The sequence below is a fragment of the Parasteatoda tepidariorum genome, chromosome 10, assembly GCF_043381705.1.
Source record: "Parasteatoda tepidariorum isolate YZ-2023 chromosome 10, CAS_Ptep_4.0, whole genome shotgun sequence".
NCBI lineage: Eukaryota > Metazoa > Arthropoda > Arachnida > Araneae > Theridiidae > Parasteatoda > Parasteatoda tepidariorum.
In genome coordinates, this window is record NC_092213.1 from 66908032 (window position 1) to 66928624 (window position 20593).

Consider the following 20593-nt stretch of genomic DNA (forward strand, 5'->3'; position numbering starts at 1 on the left):
CAGGAAGTTGAGTTTAGGAGAAAGTTTAAAAATCTATAACTCGTCCATTATGAAGAAGAAAACAAGTAGGTCAGTGAATACAACATATACTTATGCTCCTGTCAAATTGTTTTTATACGAGGAATTCTAAGAATTCTTCAAATAAGAATTCCTTTTGTTTGAAAGTATTGTTTTACCGAATTTTGACGAGGTAGTCTTTTTCTTTATTGCTTAGTTTTTTAGAATACATTTAGAGTTTAGCATGAAATTTTATTGCCACCATTTATGAATTATTAATCTTTTTAGGAAAGGAATCGTTTGCATTTTAACGATTTAAAATAAATAAAAACTTATCTTAAATTTAAATAAAGTAAAACAATAGAGAACTTAACAATGAAATCGATTTTTTATTTATTCATAACTAAAAGAAAAATATTAAAATGGTCGAAAGAATTTATTTGATAACGTTTAATAAAATTATATTTCTAAAATTTTAAACATTCATAATTATGTTACCGCTAAAGCTCGAAAGAAAATGTTCACATTACCAAGCTAATATGCAGATTCTGCTAAGATAAAATGCTGAATCAATTTTATGGAAAACACATTCATCTGTATTACTAGATTAAAAACTTGATTCGCTTCAAAAATTTATAAATTGGAAATAACAGTCGACAAGTTTCAAGAGCTCTGGTGCCTGTTTTTTAACGATATAAACATGTCGACTGTTTTTCCAATTTATATATTTTTGAATCGAAAGAAATTTTTAATCAATATCTTACCACTTCAGTTTCTTGGGATTATTTATTTAACATTCATCTGCATTGTTATTATTAGTATCAGTTAATAAGTTTTCTTCACTGTTTCTGCTATAATTTACATGAAAACAAATAATAGCTTACCTTTTTTAAAGCATTATGAAATGAAACTTGTGAAGATATGTCGAAACAAAGTAGAAATGCCCGGGCATCTTTATAACACAAAGGTCTAACAGTATCATAGGCACTAGCACCTGGAATAGAACGAAAAAATTTAGTAAGTGACAAAAGGAAAATACTACATATTTATGTAATTCAAATTCGAAACAAGTAGGATAGTTTTAATATTTCAATCATTTGGAAACTAAATGTATTTATCTTCGAAACAAGATTTTAAAATGCACAATGCGCAAAATAAAAATACGAGCAACTTACTTTTATCTAAATAATTTTTTAATTAATGATTGGATATTTATGTACTAATATTATGTATGCAACTATGTATGTATATTATGTCTGAAACTTTTTATCTAATGATTGGATATTTATGCAATAAGATGCAATCCAAATGATTTGAGGGACTAATCTTTTTTTTTTTTTTTTNTTTTTTTTTTTTTTTTTTTTTTTTTTTTTTTTTTTTTTTTTTGTTGACAAAATTAGAATTTTGATTTTGATATTCGCAATCTGGAAAGTTCAGTCGAAATATTTTTGGCAGGAGGGCGGTTAAAAGTTTAGGCCCTTTAATATAAACTTTTTACATATTTCATCATATTTCTGAAACTCTTTAAAACGATCAAATGATTTTGTCACATAATTAAAAACTCGTTTATACAAAGATGTAAAAAATTAATATATAAAAAAAATCAATGTATAATATAATAATTAATGCAATTATTTATTATTAATTCATTTTAATAATGGTCAAGAAATTTTTTTAAATTAAAATGTATGCAAATTTTTACATCTTGTTAAATTATGTAATTTTAAATGACAAAATCCAAAATTTGAACAGAAAAGGCCAAATACATAGTTCTTGAGAAATGAACAATTAAAAGATACAACTTTTCTTTTTCATACAATTATTAAACATGAATTACAATTATTATACAATACATACAATTATTTTAACATTCAAGAAACTTATCTGAGGGTCACGAATTAAGTCCGTAGAAAAATACATTGTTTAAATAAAAAAAAATAAAAAAAAAAAAATAAAGCGTTTTGTGTACGATTTTGTAACATAAAATATTATCGACACAAATGTTTTAGCATAATTAAGATTCGTCAATGAATCATTTAGATTGTATTTTTATAAGTGAAAATCCCATAATTGCATCAAAAGTTATTAAGAAGCTCCTTTCCCCCCCCCCATCCTTTTTTTAAGGAGCTAATTTCTCATATTCAAATTATAAAAGATTAAAAATCCAATCCTTTTTCTTCTTCCTTTGTCTGATTAAATTGTTAAATCTTTATCCATTTTAAATTCTATGCAATTATTTTATTAATAACGAATTAAAAAAAAATAATTAAAAAAAAAAATAAATAAATAAAATTAAAAAAAAAAAAAAAATTGTATATATTTCTTTTTACGGACCATCACGAAAAAATTGGATTATTTTTTTCATTGTATTTAATTTCCAAAGTAGATTTGAACAAACAAAGATAATTGAAAGATTAACTCATGTTATACATTAATGACTATGACTTAATATAAATTAAGTGCTATTAAACTAAAATAATAACATGATTGCCATTTCCGCAAAGGAAACTCTGAACTACTCTTGGGAAAATCGTTTGATATTAAATCGTGCATCACTAATGCTCAATTACATTTTACCGCTCTAAATTTAGTTGATTACTTCACGTTATAAGTTTAAATAATCATTAAAGATAATTCCAGTGTTAAATAACACTAATCATTAGTTTTTTTTTTCTGTATTTACAATAAAAAGAAAAAAAATGTAGAAAGCGATTGACTTCACAAATGAGGGGATTTTTAAGCTCTAGTTCCGAACAGGTTAATTACGGATTTTAGCAGTTTAATAACCTTTAAATCACTTTCGCATGAGAGATAAAAAAAATAATACATTTAAAAAAAAAGACTGACACTGGATTTAAACTCTCTTGCTAGAGAAAATTCCTAACAAATTAATTATTCTTAGTTGACAGAGCTAATGTGATGCCAGTACACATACATTACTTAGGTTAAGTACAAAGTGTAAAGCCAGCGTGTGTTATTACATCAATTTTCTTCTAATTGATGATAGAAATAATTGTTTAAATTGAAAGTATTGAAATGATTATGGTCGTAATACATCATTGAAAACTCGCTTGTTTACAACGATTAAATTTCGAGGGTGAAAAAATTAAATTTGTTACTTAATTTCATACGAGGACGATTTGCATGATGTGGCTGATAAGGAGATAGGAGAGTAAGTATTATCAAAAACATGGTTGCGAGTGATTAGAAAGTTCACATACCCTCGGATTCGTATGAATATTTATTTAATAAATTACAGAGATGTGATCGTAAGGAGTTTTAGATCTTACATTCAAAACTACTGTATCATATTATTTTATTCAATCGATGCTGCAGCTTTTAACTCTATCTGAGTGGATAGATTGGATTATTTGAATCGCCTTTTAGGGGAAAAAGCTTTGTTGAGTCAGCCAAACTAGGGGGGGGGGATTGCGGTGTTACGTACGTAACAAGTATTAATTAAACCAAACAATGCTGTAAACTAAAAGGCAAAAATAAAAGGAACAGTTGATTGCTTAAGATTAATGGTTCATAAAATGGAAGCAGCTAAGAGAATCTAGTTTTTTTTCTTTTTTTGAAATATTGCAATCAAAACTAAAATTTTTCAGCAAAAAGGAAAAAGTCTAGCACGATTTAGGGAAAAACGAGTTTCCGAGTAATTTAAGGCACAAATGTAATAAACTAGAAGTCTGGGACAGAGTCCTCTTGGTTTCAAAGGAAAAAATGTTTTAAAGGTATATTTTATGAGTGCAATTAGGCTCTTGTTGTATTTTAAATTTTTTTTCTTTTACTTATTATTTCCCATACGTAAACAAAGGTACAATATTTTAAGATTACAGTCAAGCTTTCATAAAAAATATAAAAACAGCGTTTTATATAATAATGAAAAGAAAGAAAAAAAAAACTTTTTTTATTGAAATATTTTTTTCTTAATTTACTACGTAACTTAAATTCAGTAAATTTTAAAGTAAAAAAAAACATTTCTTATAAACGAAAAGATTTAGAAAACTGTAAGCCTGAAATTAAAAATTGTAAAACACAAGCAATAGTATTACTAATTCCGAATATTCTCTTTCCCTTTAGAAGGGTTAGGGGAATAAAAAAAGTGAAAGAGCAAAAAATTCCAAGGCGAAGAATATCAATAAAAAGAAAATTACTAGCGCCCCCCTGACATGCCTCAGTGAACATGACAATGACACATTGTTTAACGGGGCATAAATAAAGATTAACCCAATTTTATTTGTTGGCTGTGGAAATTTACCATCTCCCTATTTTTCAAGGCATTCTTTTAGCTTTATATTTTTAAACCGACAAGTTTTCGGATTATTCCAAAGAATTTCTACAGTGGATTTTTTTTCCATTCCTATCCACCACCAAATAACGCCAGCAAGGCAATAATAATAGTAATAATACATGAGGGAACATGTCGAATACGGCATCTTCCCCCTATCACATTCTTCGAATTCCGTACATCCTTGTTGTCGTCTGCAAAGCTTCTTTCCGCCTGTAAATAAATAGTCTGGAGAATATCGTCAGGAAAACGAAGCAGACAGGGGGTATCAACTTACACTTGTGGAAGGGGCTAAAGGGAACATTTTGCCCTCAACAATGTTGATGGAATATTTCCTTTAAGTATTTGCAACCATGTAAAAACAAATTTTTTTTTTTGAAAAAATTTACACTAGTTTTAAGTTAAATTCTGAAAATATCTAAATGAAATAGTTTGGCAAGAAATTGGACGATACATAAAAGAGTTAGAATGCAGTTAACAAGTTTGAAAGTTAAGATGGTTTAATATTTGCGCACCCATATAACTCATCCTATATAATATATATGATCTCATAACCGCATATGTGATACATATTTGCCAAATATTTAATATAGTGAAGTGTATCGCATATAAATTCATCTTTTAAAAATTCTGAATAGTTCTGTTTGAAACAAACAAAAGATTCCTAACTTTTAAATTGTTTTTCGTAAAATAAAATTTTATATAGAGGGTTTGTTATCATATCTGCGTTTAATCTAACTTAACCAGATTCAGGGATGATTGAGTGCCGAAATCAAAAATTCTGAAAATTTCTTGAGTAAAATCATTAATGACGCATTTCAAAAAATTAATGTCTTCGTGAATTTCAATCCTTGATATTTTCAAAACATGAAATTCTAAATAAATTATATGCAGCATAATTTAAATGAATAATTGTGTATAAGGCTATTTTTATCTCTAATCCCATTTATTATTCTACTTGAAAAAAATATTTACAAATGAAAGAGATGCCACGTATAAATTCAAGTTCATAAAAAAAAAATATTTAAAAAATATGAATTTGAATTTTCTTCTTCAAATTGAATTCATATACGTTAAAATTCTTATTTCCGCCATATTTGTAGTATTAAAAAAATTATTTCGTATTTGTTTTTTAAAGCAATATCAAGCTGTTTTATATCTTTGTGAGATAGGAACACACTTGATATGAGCTAATCTCCAATAATTTTATAAAAATTACGCTATTTGATTAAAATATACATCTTAAACTTTGTTTTACAATTTATCTACTGCACAGTAATTGTGTATATAAAATAGGACTATCATTCTTATTTTTTTTTAATATCAAAATTTTATTTAGCTATTTTAAAGTTTAAAATGTTTATAGAAAATTATTTAAAAAAAAAACTTTCAGTTTTCAAGCACGTTGAAACATTTAGCTTAAAAATAAGAAGCAGTTCAACTAAATATAAAGCACCAAGCGTAATTATAATATCTTTTCATAATAAATTAATATCGCTACTTTAAAGATAAATCATTAAAAAAAAAGAACTGATTTCTATAAAAAGCGAGCTTACTAAATAATTTTAATAAGTCGCTGCGAATCATATGCCGTCAAAATTCCTATAAACAATAATGAAAAACTTCACAAAGCTGTTCCTCATCAATAATAAAGGATAACAAATACGAATAAATGGAATAACAGTAATGCAATGAACACTAAATATATTTTCTTAACTTACCCGATGTGTCCCATAGCGTAAGTTGAACATTATAATCACCTACTAAATGTTCTACCGAAACTCTTTCGAAATCTGTAGGAGTATATATCTGAAAGAAAATAAAATAAATGATCTCATAACCCCACAATAAATATTTCAAGATAAATAAACAAAATATTAAATGAAATTAAAAATAATAAATCTCCATTTGTAATAAGGATAACCGTCACATATTAGTTCTAACTAAAACATGGTTTTTCGAAGCTCATAAAAAAAGGCAAGGTTTTAGGGCCATGTGCTTGAAGCAAAGCTATAATTTTAAGAATCTTAAGAATAATCTTGGCTTTAGAGGAGACAAATAATTCAAATGCTCTTACTATTACTCTTGAACACAGTTGAAAAGTGTGATGACGTCAAAATAAGGTGCACACGCAATCAAACCCAAAACAACACCCTTTTTGCCAATGGGTAATAAAGCTTTGAAACCTACTAAGGCTACAAACAATAGGGCTACTAAGAAAGTTACTAACGTCTTTAACTAACCGTTAAAAGATTTAAAAAAATAAATATATAAAAAGCTGTTTTATAATCGGTTTTAAATTTTTTTTGCCGGGAGACATAGAATTCTGAAGACAAGTTTTTAGTAGATTTAGTTTTCTTATAAACTAGCAGCCGGCGAGTTTAATTGTAAAAACTACATTAATTTAATTGTACAACTGACATAAATACAACCATATACTTTTCGCCAAGTAGTCAAGGTAAAAGATTATCTTGACTACTCTTTTTTTTCTTTTTAAATATTTTTAGTATTTCTAGTTTTCATTGCTTCTACTTTTTTATTTAAAAAATAAAGACTTTGGGTTTTAAAAGAAACGTTACCAAGACAATCTAGAAACGCCTAAAAAGATTTTTGATTGATGAATGTTACATTAACACATTTATTGAATTTTTGATAACTATTTTTTAATGAAAATTGCAAAAAAAAAAAAAATAAATAAATAAATAAATAAATGCAATCTGTTTTAAAAATTTAGTAAAAAAAGACAATTAAAGAGATTTATTTTTAATAGAAATTAATAAGAAAATTTAATGAAAAATATTTAGTTTATTGAAGAAATTAATCATCTTTGATTAATCATTTTGGTAAAAGTATGACCAAAGCTATGAAAAAATTTATTAACTAGAAAATTATACCTATCAAAAAATATTTCTAACTGCATAAATTGCCATTTTTATAATTTGAGTGTATTTTCAAGCTTAAAAAATGTCGTTGTTAGGTGGAGATTTTATTTAGGGTGGTTGGGCCAGCGGCATGATAAACAAAACTCAACATATTTCGTTCTGATATGGAATAGAGCTTGTAGGAACATCATATGTCACATGACTATTCATATTACTTTTATGAGAGTTGCGAATGGCAACAGATCAAAAAATAATAATAAAAAATGAGTGTTCTAAAAAATGTCTGCTGATCATTTTTTATCCTGTAACTCTGTTGCGTACAACTGGTGACCCGGATTTTTGACATGGCTACAAAAAACAGTGAAAAGATCGAAGCAACGATCGTCATGGACGCCGAAGCTAATAAAGTAAGCATTAAAATTCCACCTTTTTGGAGAGAGAAACCCGACATTTGGTTTTACCAAGTAGAAGCACAGTTTCAAATAAATAAGATCACAACTGAAGAAACCAAATTTAATTATTTGATATCCCAACTGGAACCGAAGTATGTAGAAAATATTTGGGACATTATTAAAGACACTAAGCCTAACAAATATACCTTGGCGAAAGAAAGACTTTTAAATACGTTTAAGGAAAGCGAAAACAAGAGAATTCAGCGCTTAGTTACAGGATTAGAACTTGGAGATTACAAGCCAAGCCAACTTTTGCAAAAAATGAAAAATTTAGGAGCAGACGATTTTTCAGAAAAAGTGTTAAAATCTTTATGGCTTGATAAAATGCCGAATTTTATACGAAATATTCTGCTTGTCAGTGAAGAAAGTTTAGATAAACTGTCTACGATGGCGGATAAAATTCACGAAATGAAAACTGGGGAAGAAATATGTACTGTTTCACCAAATGTTACCTACAATGATGCTTTAATTGCACGAATAGCAGCATTAGAACAGAAAATTGATTCACTGCAAATAAATGACCGTAGTAGATCTAAATTTAGAAATAATTACCGAAATACATCTCGAAGTCGCAGTCATTCAATAAAAGCATTCAATAGGAAAGGTAAATATTGTTACTATCATTTTAAATTTGGTAATCGTTGCCGACCTGAGAAATGTTATTCACCATGTGCTTGGCGAGAAAAGTCGGAAAACTCCATGATGCAACAGGATTAGCGGCTACAACTGTTGCTGATGTTAATGAAAGCCGCCAGTTCCGATTATTTGTAAAGGATAAAAAGTCAGGTTTACGATTTTTAATTGATTCAGGAGCTGATGTTAGTCTCATACCTGCAACTCTCACTCGAAATAAAACAATAGAAGATTTTAAACTATATGCAGCAAATGGATCCGAGATTACAACCTATGGAATCAAAATATTAACTGTTGATTTAGGACTTCGCCGCTCATTTAATTTCCCATTTATTATCGCCAAAATTAATAAAGGAATAATAGGGGCCGATTTCCTTAATAAGTTTAATTTATTAATTGACATTAAAGAAAAAAGATTAATTGATGGAGTAACCAATTTAATAGTTAAAGGAGAAATTTCTCCAATATGCATGACGGAAAGAATTTCCACTATGGATAAAAATTCTAAGTTTTCTGAATTATTCTCTTCATATCCAAATTTAACTAAGCCAAACTTATTAATTAGTGATGCTAAACATGAAATTCGACATTTTATCGCCACAACGGGAAAACCTGTGTTTTCTAAGGCACGACAATTAGATCCAAAAAAATTGAAAATAGCCAAAGAAGAATTTCAATTCATGCTAGACAACGGGATTATTAGACCTTCAAAATCGCCCTGGGCAAGTCCCTTACATATGGTTAAAAAGAAGGATGGGTCTTACAGACCATGTGGAGATTATAGAAGACTAAACGACCAAACAATACCAGACCGATATCCAATACCAAGAATCGAAGATTTCCATCATATTTTAAAAGACACCAAAGTATTTTCTAAATTCGATTTATTTAAAGCTTATTATCAACTTCCTATAAATGAAGAGGACAAACAAAAAACCGCAATAATTACCCCTTTCGGACTCTTTGAATTCAACGTTATGAGTTTCGGCCTCAGAAATGCACCTTCAACGTTTCAACGCTTCATAAATGAAGTTCTGTGTGGACTTGATTTCGTTTTTCCTTATCTAGACGATATATTAGTGGCATCTCGAAACAAAGAAGAGCATCAATCTCATTTAAAACAACTTTTTGATAAATTAGATAAATATGGCCTCAGAATCAATATCTCCAAGTCAGTCATTGCTGTGGAGAAATTGGAGTTTTTGGGATATGAAATCAGTTCGGAAGGATCCAAGCCCCTTTCCCAAAAAGTAGAAGCAATCCATAATTACAAGTTGCCAGAAACCATACGTGAACTGAGAACCTTTCTTAGTCTAATCTTGAAATCCCCACAAGCTTGATAAGCCTGGCTTAGAGCAATATCATCCCCTTACTTCATTCGCTGAATATAATTGGAAGATGGGCAATCTAATCAATAGATTCTAACTCATACGATTAGAGCATTTAATTAAAAGCGAGATACGGAACGAATTCCGATTCATTTAAAACATTGACGTCATAGCGATACCTTTAGTTAATAACCGTGCAGACGATAATGTTTTACTGCACTGAATCATTTTTTAATTGTCTTTAATTCAAAAAGAGTTTTTTTTATTTAGATCTAGAGAAAGAACTAGCTTATGAAAGAGAAAAACGAGTTCTGTGAGTAATAAACCATTAATTTTCTAAAGCAAGAGCAAATGGAAGCGAAACAAAACATAGAAAGGCTACCAATTAAAAACCAGTTTTTTTAACTTTATTTTTTCACTCTTACACAGATGAGGCTTCATATTGAATTTCCAATTAGAACTTTCTCTTTTCTTAAGTAGCAACGCATCGCTGAAATCGAACAAAAGATCTTTTTTTGAAAAGGACGAGAATAAAAAGTGATGGAATATATTTTGATGTCAAATTTCCAACAATTCCAGGGAAAAAAGTTTCTCACGCTTTGAGTATTTTAAAGCAAAACGTAAATGTTGGGATGTTTTATGTGTTTTGTTAGAATAAAGAGAATAGGGAAAAAATTTAATTATTTTATTACATGATCAGTACACGTTGAATTCTGAAAACTCAGTTGTTTGGAATGATTCACAAAGCATGCTAATTCTTTGAAGCATTTAACTTTGCTGAATGTTGCTGCTCAAATATTACGTAAACATGTTTCGGGTGATGATTATGCATCAACCTTCTCATTTGTCAGCAAAAGTACGCTATTAGCAAACATCTTCTCTTACCCTATCTTTAAAGATGTATAACATAGAACTTTTTTTTTTTTAAAGAAAAAAAGTTGCAACTGTGGTCACATATTTATCCAATTTTTTTAAAATTCCAATTTTTTTAAAATTAAGTTCACGTTCTTAAAACGATCCCGAAGTTTCTTTTGATGAAGAAGGACAAAAATGCAAATTTTAATTTTTTTATGGATACAAATATAAACAAATTTAGTTTCCAAGTTCGAAATTGTAATTTTAAATTGCAAAATAAGGGTAAAAAAAGCATATTTATATAAACTTACAATACATAAAATCAAAATCTTAATCTTACTCGAAATTTACATAAAGACCTAATTTGAAGTTTATGTTAAAATTGAAAATGTGCTTACTAGTTAATGAAATTTAAGTTTTTCTTGCAGATCCCGGAACAACTTAAATGACACATTTCATATAAATTTTATTGACGATTATTTCTCAATCTGAAATTTAGATATTCGAATTTGAAAAATCAAAATTTGTTTAATATTAGTACCTAAAAACATATATTTAAATTCTTTTGCACGAAAAAAAAAAGTTTAAATCTAATGAGCCAGCTTTAGGCTAGTATGAAAATATATTATTCATTATTCAATTAGCTTGATTTATTTAAAAAGTTAGCAATAAAGCCACGGTAAGCAATGTTTATAGTTACTCAGGGTGCGTAGCCAAATTATTCAACAGAATATAAGCACCTTTTAAGCACTTTTCAAGAACTCAAAAAATATTCTTAAGCACCTAAAAAAATATTATAACTAGGCAGGGTTGGAAAGTTTTTGACAATAGACGGTTTTATCCGGTTTTGTGTAAAAAAAAAAAAAAAAAGAAAAAAAAGAGAAAGAAAAAAAAAGGAGCTTTTGGCATTGTTTTTGACAATTGGCAAAAATCATGAAATTTTAAATTATGTCATACGCCACGGACTGACAATACGCAGAAATAGATTGGGGATGAATTAATTGTGAAAACGTTGAATAGAACAATCTGAACTGTATCTTTTTGCATAATTTGATGCGAAAATAAACATAGTAATGGAAAAATCTCATTTTGAAAAAGGGAAAATTAAGCACTTTTTAAAAACACCCAGTGAAAAAAAGCACCTTTAAGGGCTTTTAAAAAACGAAAATCAAAAATAAGCACCTTTAAGCACTTTTTAAAAACGTTACTTATTAAAGATTTATTGTATTAAGTTTAAGCAAATTACTCATTCAACCTGAGTAATTTTCTGCACATTTCCTAATTATGCATACAGACTGATGGTAATAAGTTTGAAAATATTACTAATAAAAAAAGTAATTGTTTTAAGTGCTAAATGTAATATAAAAAATACCATGGTCAAAGTACAAATTCAATTAAAAGCCCCTTTTTTATTTTGCATCCAACATTCGAACGTACCATCAAGGCCAACGTGAATGTTTATTGCGCAATCTAGTTATCGATTAATCATTGTAAAAATAACTGTTATTGAAAAGGAAAGATTAAGAAGAAAACAAACTCGAGATTGAATAACGAAAAGAAGAAGAAAAAATGAGCACAAAAGTCAAAAAACCAGTGAACTAATAAACAGTCTGAAGATCTAAGGCGCCAATTTAAATCGCCAAATTATGGGTTTCAGAGAGATTACATGATTGGTCACATGATTTTACTCTACATCAGTTAATGGATAATAATTTCTCATTATACCTTATAAATCATTCATTAAAGAGAAACTGTCTCGAATTAAAAAAAGAGATTTCAGAATTTAATATCAGAACTGCCAGCCGCGGAGCTTAAGTTTTACCCTTTTACAATATTTTAAGTGACAATAAAAAACATTATTTTTTTAATGTACCAACTCTTGAAAACATCACAAGGTTATATGGTTTATTATTTTTTCAATTGTTTACGCGTTTCAATTGTTCAAGATACTTGTCGTAGTGGTGCAAATATTTTTAAATCCAATTAATTCAACAAACAATCATATATTAACTAAAAAAAATTTTTAAAAGATGTATCAACATTATGCGTTTATCATATTTCATAAAAACTTTTTATTCAAGTTTTTATTTTTTCATCTATTATATGACAACCATAGCTTGAGTTATAAACATTTTAATATAAAAAAAAAAAAAAAACTTCTTTCGATCATTTCTAGAAAACCAGTTTTTTGCCAGGCTCGAATAAAATAAGTGAGGAAATGATGGATTTAATTTGCTACAAAAATGAAAATAAAATTTTAAAATACAAAAAAAAAAAAAAAAAAAAAAAAAAATCTTCGATATATGAGATGTTTATCTAACAAAACGTTTAATGGGGGAAAAAAAACCAAATTTAAAAAAATCTAGATCGTCGTAGTTGTTTTTTGTGTGTAAGTAGGTGATTTTTATTTTAAATATTTTTAATGAAAGGCACATTAAAAAAAATACAAGATGACAGAAGACAATCGTGAAAACTGGAATTAAAAATAAAATTAGGTCACTGAAATTTTGAATAAAGATAATACAAGAAAGGATAAACCTTTGAACCGACCTGGTTTAAATAAAACAAAACGTCCAAAATTTTTCAGAAAAATACTTTTTTTAATACGGTATTAGATTGAAATATTTTTTTAAGGAAGAAAGAAAAAATAATATTTGTGATTACAAGGTGAACTAAATAAACACAAATGTCACCAACTCTGTGCAGAACGTTACATAGCTTTTGCAGAAAGGGGAAATTTCTGGTTTTCCTTTCTGCATAATTTCTTGAAAAAAGTTTTTGTTTTCTGCAATTTTTTTTCAAAGATGTCTTTCTTGCGCATCAGAGAGGAAATTGTCCGAGAGGAAGAGGAATTGTCATTTGAGATTTTTTTAAAAAAAATCTTTAATGACTGGCTTCAGCCAGGGGTCTGTCCAGACATTTTGTGAAAGGTACTGTTTTTGTAAAATTGTCAAAAAACTACTCATAATTTGTGAATATAAAATAAGCGTTAAGTCACATTCTTTCTACCAGGGTCCTGCTATTGTGAATTTGTGCAAATATGGTCCTGTTGTTGCAAAAATTGCTAAAAACCTTTTAAAGAAGTTTTTAAATTGTAAATAGATACAAGATTCTGCTACAACAATTGCTTCTACTAAATTAGAGATGCAACATACAAATATTTGGTATTTAGTCTATACTGCTCAACGTAGAATATTAATTTCGGACGAATAATGGAAAAAAAATCACACACATTTTTAATATTTTCAACATACATATTTTAAATAACACAACTTAGTTATGTATCACTTTTAATGTGTTACGCATTAAGTAACTTAAATAAACAATTCTTAAATTAACAATATTTTATTTAAAAAATTTCCAGAAATTAATTTTTATCTACATAATATTCTATTAATTAATTTTATGAATAAATATAAATGGATCAGTTATTTATTTACAAAAAAATATCATTTAATATCAATAAGAATGTGCACACGATGTTTGTAACAGAAATATTTTCTGAAACGAACTTAGGGAAACTTAGTTCGTTTCGATTAACAGATAAATTATTTTGTGAAGGGTCCGTTAACGGACCCAAATTTCTTCTAAACAGACCCCTGCTTCAGCTGAAATTTCAAATTAATAATCTAAAATAAAAATTTAAGAAATCGCGAAAGTTTAAAAGATATTTCGCTCTAGAAATTATGTTCTTTCTTTCGTTTTTTTTTTCCCCTTCAAAGAAATCTATATTTTAAATAAACTTTTTGAGAATCTCATTTTTAAAGAGTCCTATTTACATGATTCGTGATCTTTATTTCGGCAGTTGCTGCCAAATTACAATTTTACGATTTATAATTTATGACTACGATTTTTATTTTAATTTACTATCGTTTAATTTATTTACGAATTTTAATTTGTGTATTGATTTACAAAATTCGAAACAGGAAATAATTAGTGAATTTTTCCGCCTACTAATATTAGAATAATATAATCGCATATAATATTAGAATTAAGAAAATATTACTTTTACAATTAAAATTTTTTATACATTTTTATTCTATACTTTCTTCTGTAAACACAACGTTTCTGTTACTTTAAATTAGTAATTGTTATAATTAAAAGTATCTTAAAGTAAAATATTAGTGCTAGGGAAGTTTGTCGCAGAAAGCCCGAAAAAATTCTGCCACATGGGTCACCATTACAATTTCATGTAATTGAAAATAAAAAAATATAGATGCGATTCTTTTTTTCCAGGAAAATAAAATTGGCAGTAATGAAATAAATTAATGAAAATAAATGGTTCTTATGCGAATTTAAAAATTTGTATTTCAATCTAAGACATCTACAATGTTACTTTTAAATTGTTTGCTAAAAAATTTATTTGTAATACCTTCTTAGTTTCTTACCTACATTTCATTAAAAGTAAATTAAAAGTAAGTGAAGATTAAACTAATTATTTGAATCAGTAACAGTAGCTTAAAGAGGAGACAAAAGTTATTATTACATGTCGAGAAAAAGAAAAGCAAATTATTAAGTTCATAAATCATTGGTTATCCAGGCCAAGGTGAGGGAATTGCTGTTCAAACTTAGCAATCACGATCTATCTGATCTACTCGTGTATCTAAGATCGTCCATTTTATTTACGATATAAGTGTTTAAATCACGATATGAATCAAGAAAGAACAATTTCAAGAAAGAGCTTTAATTGAAATTACTGTATTATTAGTAAACTTAATGTTTAAATTATTATTAATACCGATCTCTAAGCCATTTACCCATTCTGTGAATGCCACATCCAAGGAAAGCGAAGATTATGCACTTTTCAATTAATTTGAATAAATTATTTGAGTATGAAGCTCGTTAGCAAGGTTTCCTCTATTTTTTTTTCCACCGAGCTGTTGAAAAATGTCTAAAGAAAATTACTACTAAAACTCACACTAAATTCGTCAGGAATTTAAAATATTAAAGAGTTAATTTGAATTGCAGTATTATTTTTCTCACTTTTTTTGCTTAAAATAACAAGTATCTTTCCAGTAGGAGTTTTATTTATTTATCCTGAGATATTTTCTGAAATTATAAACTCGCGCTTGAGTTAATGGCGATAGGAAAAAAAAGAGAGTCAAATATATCCGGATATAAATCTTGACATTCAACGTTTAAAAAACGCTATTAGTACTGCTGTAATGAAGTAAGTCCCATTAACGAGTAAAGTAATTTTCTTCTTTTTTATAATGCAATCGGTATTCCTAACTTTTTTTTTCTCAAATGCAGCTGATCACTTTTCAAATTCAGATAATCTTCGAACATATTAACAAAACGTTCCAGCATTTAATAATTACAAACTTCATTAACAAAATGTTCTTTGACTGTGAAGAAAATATCGACTTTTAAGGGGGAGAGGAACAATCAAGATATAAAAGAGAGGAGCGAGCAGGGCCGGAGCATTCAAGTAAACATGAAAAGATAAGACTAACCCAATTTCGTTGACAATTAAGTTTACGATATTTCAAAAAGTTGAGTTCATCGATTTTTGTGGCGAACAGCTCAACTGTAAATCGAGAAAGTCTTTGAACTAGTAAAAGACTATTATAAGAACGCTGTTCTCTCAGAAGAGGTAAGATTCACCAACCAAACAAAGTTGTCTTTTAATCTAACCGCACCCATCAAGTACAAAGCTATATTTTATGAAGAAAATCACTTTTACTTCAGCCACTTGTTTAGAAGAAAATGATAACCATCTGGTTGCAGAAGGCAAAAAACCAAAGTGTGGGCGGCGGATGAAAATTCCATTCCTAAGGGACATCTATCTCAATAATCACAAACACCGATACTACAAGAGAGGCTCATAACTCAAGATCTTACTGCAACAAGGGTTAAAGACGATGTCGCGGTGAACAACTAAACTCGTGTGTTCGTAAACTGTTGCCCATCAGTGGTGCTCTTGAAAAATGAAGATTTTGAGGTTAAGTTGGGACACCTTTAAGCTCACGACTTAACTGTTGGAGATAAGGGATACTTGTATATCACTAGGCTCTTATTTTATTTAATTTTTTTTAAAGAAAATAACTCAAGAGAGAAGTTTTTTAGTGTGTTTAAAATAAAACAAGTGTTTAAGAATTTTCTGTATAGATACGAGCGAGACGTATTATGCTAGACACGCTGTGGCCAATAACATTAAAAACAAGTATTTTTTTTTAATGGATTGATAAAATTTAATTAACAGAATGATAATACACGTGTATTTTTTATTTTAATTAATTTTATTTATTTACTTTGAAAAAAGAAAAAAATATCGTATTGGTTTAAGCAAACACAGATGCAATCGCACTTTGAGATAACGGATACTTGTATATCACTAGGTTCTCTTATATTTTTTAAAATATTGTATGCATTTTCTTTTTTTTTTCAAAAAAGAAAGATCCTGACATCTGGAGATAATTAGGTGTTCTTAGGACCAGTAATCATATCTCAATTAATTAAAAAAAAATTCTAAAAAAAAGGAAAGAGATTATACATTCGAAAAATAATTTGTTTCAAGTGAGTATAAGGTAGTTTTATAAAGAATAGTTAATCTAGTTTTATTGCGTTTACATTAGTTACCATTTCTACACATTAATACCGAACTACAAATCTTGCAGCCTACTGCGAAGCAAAAGTTGCCTTTATCAATGTTTGTTTAAACCAAGTGGTTTTTTCCTTATGTTACTTAACACTAAATCGAGTGCTATACACAATACTTTCACTACAGATTTCACCATACATATTTATCATATTAATATAGATTCCATTTTATAAACTGCGTGAAACAGCCGATCCATTCTTAGATTTAAGACTATCAATACTCAACTCCGCAGTCTTGTAATTTTGAACTCGACTCAAAAGAAAAGGGAACTCCCTATCTTACACAAACTTACTTTCGTAGAGAACTTATTTGAAGTTATTTACTTATTTACCTATCAATCAGCATTTGCATTACACGGTGAGGAAAAACCACAAAAATCTCCCACGGTTAGCCCGACTGCGAGGAGATTCTCAACCATGATCCGTCTACCACTGAAGACATTTTTCGGCAGCACTATTATATTAATATATTTTGAGAGAAGAACCTATCAACCAGCCATCGCTGAGAATTCAACCTGTGTCATCTTATTTGGAGACGAGAGCTCTAATCCCTGAGCAACCGCAACTGAATACTAATGTATTTTATATTATCTTATAACCGGCCTTGAACAACCGATCTAATTTTGAGTATACTACTATCAATGTTCCAACTTCATAGCCTTGTAATTTTGAACCCAACTCGGAAGACAAGGGCTATCCATGATCAAGCATTTAGCCTTCGTGAAGGACAAACTAGCTTTTGTGAAGAATTTTTTTTTTATAGAACTTACCCGTAATTGCTTTACTGGAGCGGAAAAATCACAGAAACCTCTCACGGTTAGCCCGAAGGCAAGGGGATTCTAACCCATGATCCGTCTACCACTGAGGATCCTTTGCATCAGCACTGTAATATTAATACATTGCGAGCAAGTGCTAGCAATGAAATACTTTTGTAACCCCTTTTTACTTTTCTAAAGAAATAATAAGAGTTAACCTTTTGAAACAACGCTAGGCAAATATGAATTAAAAATAAAGTATGATGAAAATACAGTAGTTGATAACTGCGAACTTCAGATGAAGAAAAATAATATTGTTCGGGAAAAACAACTTAAAATATTTTGAAATTTGGCAGTCTGATTGCAAAAATAATGCATAGGATATCAGCTAGATTTACGGTGCATAGCTTTACAAAGACATGACTTCTTTTTAAAGAAACTACAAAAAAACTTTAGACATAGAATATATGTCTATACTAAATTGCAGCGTCACTCATTCACTGAGTTTATAAATAATTTAATTTAAAAATTGAAATAAATGCCGTAAACGTGTCCGATTTTAAGAGTTCATTTTAAAGGAGAGTTCCCCCCCCCATTAAAATAATAAATATTTATGATGCAAAACAATCGTACCTATTATTAGATATTAGCAATATATCTATATTTATATTTAAAAACAAGGCAGTTCTGATTTTATTTTACTAACAAGGCGGTTAACACTTCGGCGCAGACGGTACACCATTGTCCCTTATATATACATATTGTATATATATTTTTTTTCTAGCGCTCTAATTACAAGTAAAAATGTATTTCGGTATTTTTCAATTATAAAAAAACAGCCCAATAAATACTAAAAAAATCTGCCAGATTATCGGAATTTTATTTGTACTAAAATGTAAAATCTAAAAAAAAAAGTAGTCCGAAAAAAATTTCATCGAGAAACTGTTTTTCTTGAAGCTGCAAATTCGAAAAATTATTGTTTGGAAGTGAGCCGTGTTTGGAAGATTTTAACTTTAATGCAAAAAAGAGACACCGGCGTCCCATGCTGTATTTCCCAACCTTAAATTTTTAAAATAAAATTTATTTTTCACTTATTTTAACCTAAATTAATACGAAATGAAGAACAAAGTAAAAATATGTTTAATGAAAATTCTGCGTTTGAGGGTTAAAAAAAAGAGGAAAAAAAATGTCCACTTATTTTAAATTTTTTCCAATAACAATACTTACCCAACCCCCAATGGCATTTATTTTCATTATTGCAAGATGCAAAATTGTGCACGAATGGGGTAATAAATTATTATTATTATCTTTTAATTACACGAATGAGAACAGATTTTTTTTCGGTAGCAAAAAAAATTTGTACACTGCAGAGAACCAAGCAGCAAACCAAACAGAAAGAAAGGTTCAACAACTGGTCCAAGTAACGAAAACTTTTCTTACGGATTCACATCCTTAAACATTTTAAGGTACATTGCTTTTTTAAGCTACACAGGAATGCCTTAATAACTATATTTATACTTGCACAAAGCTATGAAAGAAAAAAAAAATGTAGTTGGAAGCCGACTATCTAATCCTTCACTTTTTAAGGAGGTGTAGTAAATTTAGTTTTTTTTCTTTTCGCTATTATTTTTCTAAAAGGATTTCAAGCGAGTCTTAAGACAGGGCGGAAGCTTTATTATTCCGGTGGAAAACTAAGAATGAACTCCAGCACGTGGAAAAGAAATAGAAACTTAAGTTGCAGTTTAAATATAAAAATAGCTTTGTTATTTTTTTTCAATGATGTCACAGAATTCTTTTTATTAATAGTTTTTACTTAAAAAATGATGAGCAATTCGTCGAAGCGAAAAATTATATTTCTCAGCTTTATTGTAGGATCATTCATAAAAAAAAAATAATAAAGTATGTGCATACGGATAGTTACTGCACTTAAGGTAATTCGAAATGGCCCTTTGGTTCATCATAATGAACGCAGAAACAGTGCCTTGACTTATTGCAAAGCTTCAAGTTTCCAGGTACTTCTGAAATTCGAAAATATGTTTCCGCTTGAGATTTGTCTACAAAGAAATCTGAATGAACAGAAATCGAAATGAATATAGGCATAAATTAACTCAATGAAATTGATTTTCGATTAATCATCAGCAAGTCTGAGTTGAGGACAATCAGAGATGCTTTCTCCGCCCTTCAAGAGAATGTAAAATTTGGAACATCATACGTTCGATTAATCGGGATCGTTTAATCAGAGCTGCGGATTAAATGAAATCACCTCCCAAAGAAAGTTGCATAACCGCAATGTTTTCTACTGTTAATTCTAAATAAAACAAAAAGGGTATACTATTTTTTTAGTACCTTATTACAAGTAACTGCAAATCCAACATTAAAATTGATGTTCATTTCCCTTAAGTAAAATAATTAAATAATAGGGAGATTTTGCCAATTTACAATAGCTTCCGTACGCAAGCTTTTTAAGTAATTGCGCATGCGCTGTTCTGGTGAAATGAAAAATATCAAAACCGCGAATATGAAACTTATATAAGGAGAAATAAGAGATTTCGCAAAAATCCATACGTTAAAAAAGCTAACGTAAGGTAATGGAATACAAGTATAATTTTAACTTGGACTACAAAATCATAACCATTTACAATGTACGCAGCGTCGTAGACGATCTCTACAAAGCTGTGGTACACGACTCAAGATGCTTTGCTCTGCGTAAAACTGCAGTTCTGTGAGCAGAAGAAATTGGTCGATTTTGATGAATTCTGTGATAAAGAATGCAGCTTATTATTTAGATTGTTGGTCG

General features: G+C 28.7%; 1 protein-coding gene across 2 annotated transcripts in view; it reads right to left on the reverse strand.

Annotated features, from left to right (window-relative positions):
- The window catches only part of LOC107447151 (rho-related GTP-binding protein RhoN), a 65790-nt gene that overhangs the window by 19521 nt on the left and 25676 nt on the right, over positions 1 to 20593 (reverse strand). For both annotated transcript variants that reach the window (XM_016061991.3, XM_016061990.3), the window contains exons 3-4: positions 6010 to 6097; positions 882 to 991 (exon numbers count right to left, since the gene is read on the reverse strand). In XM_016061991.3, the coding sequence (XP_015917477.1) occupies positions 882 to 991; positions 6010 to 6097 (198 nt within the window). The remainder of the gene's footprint in view (positions 1 to 881; positions 992 to 6009; positions 6098 to 20593) is intronic.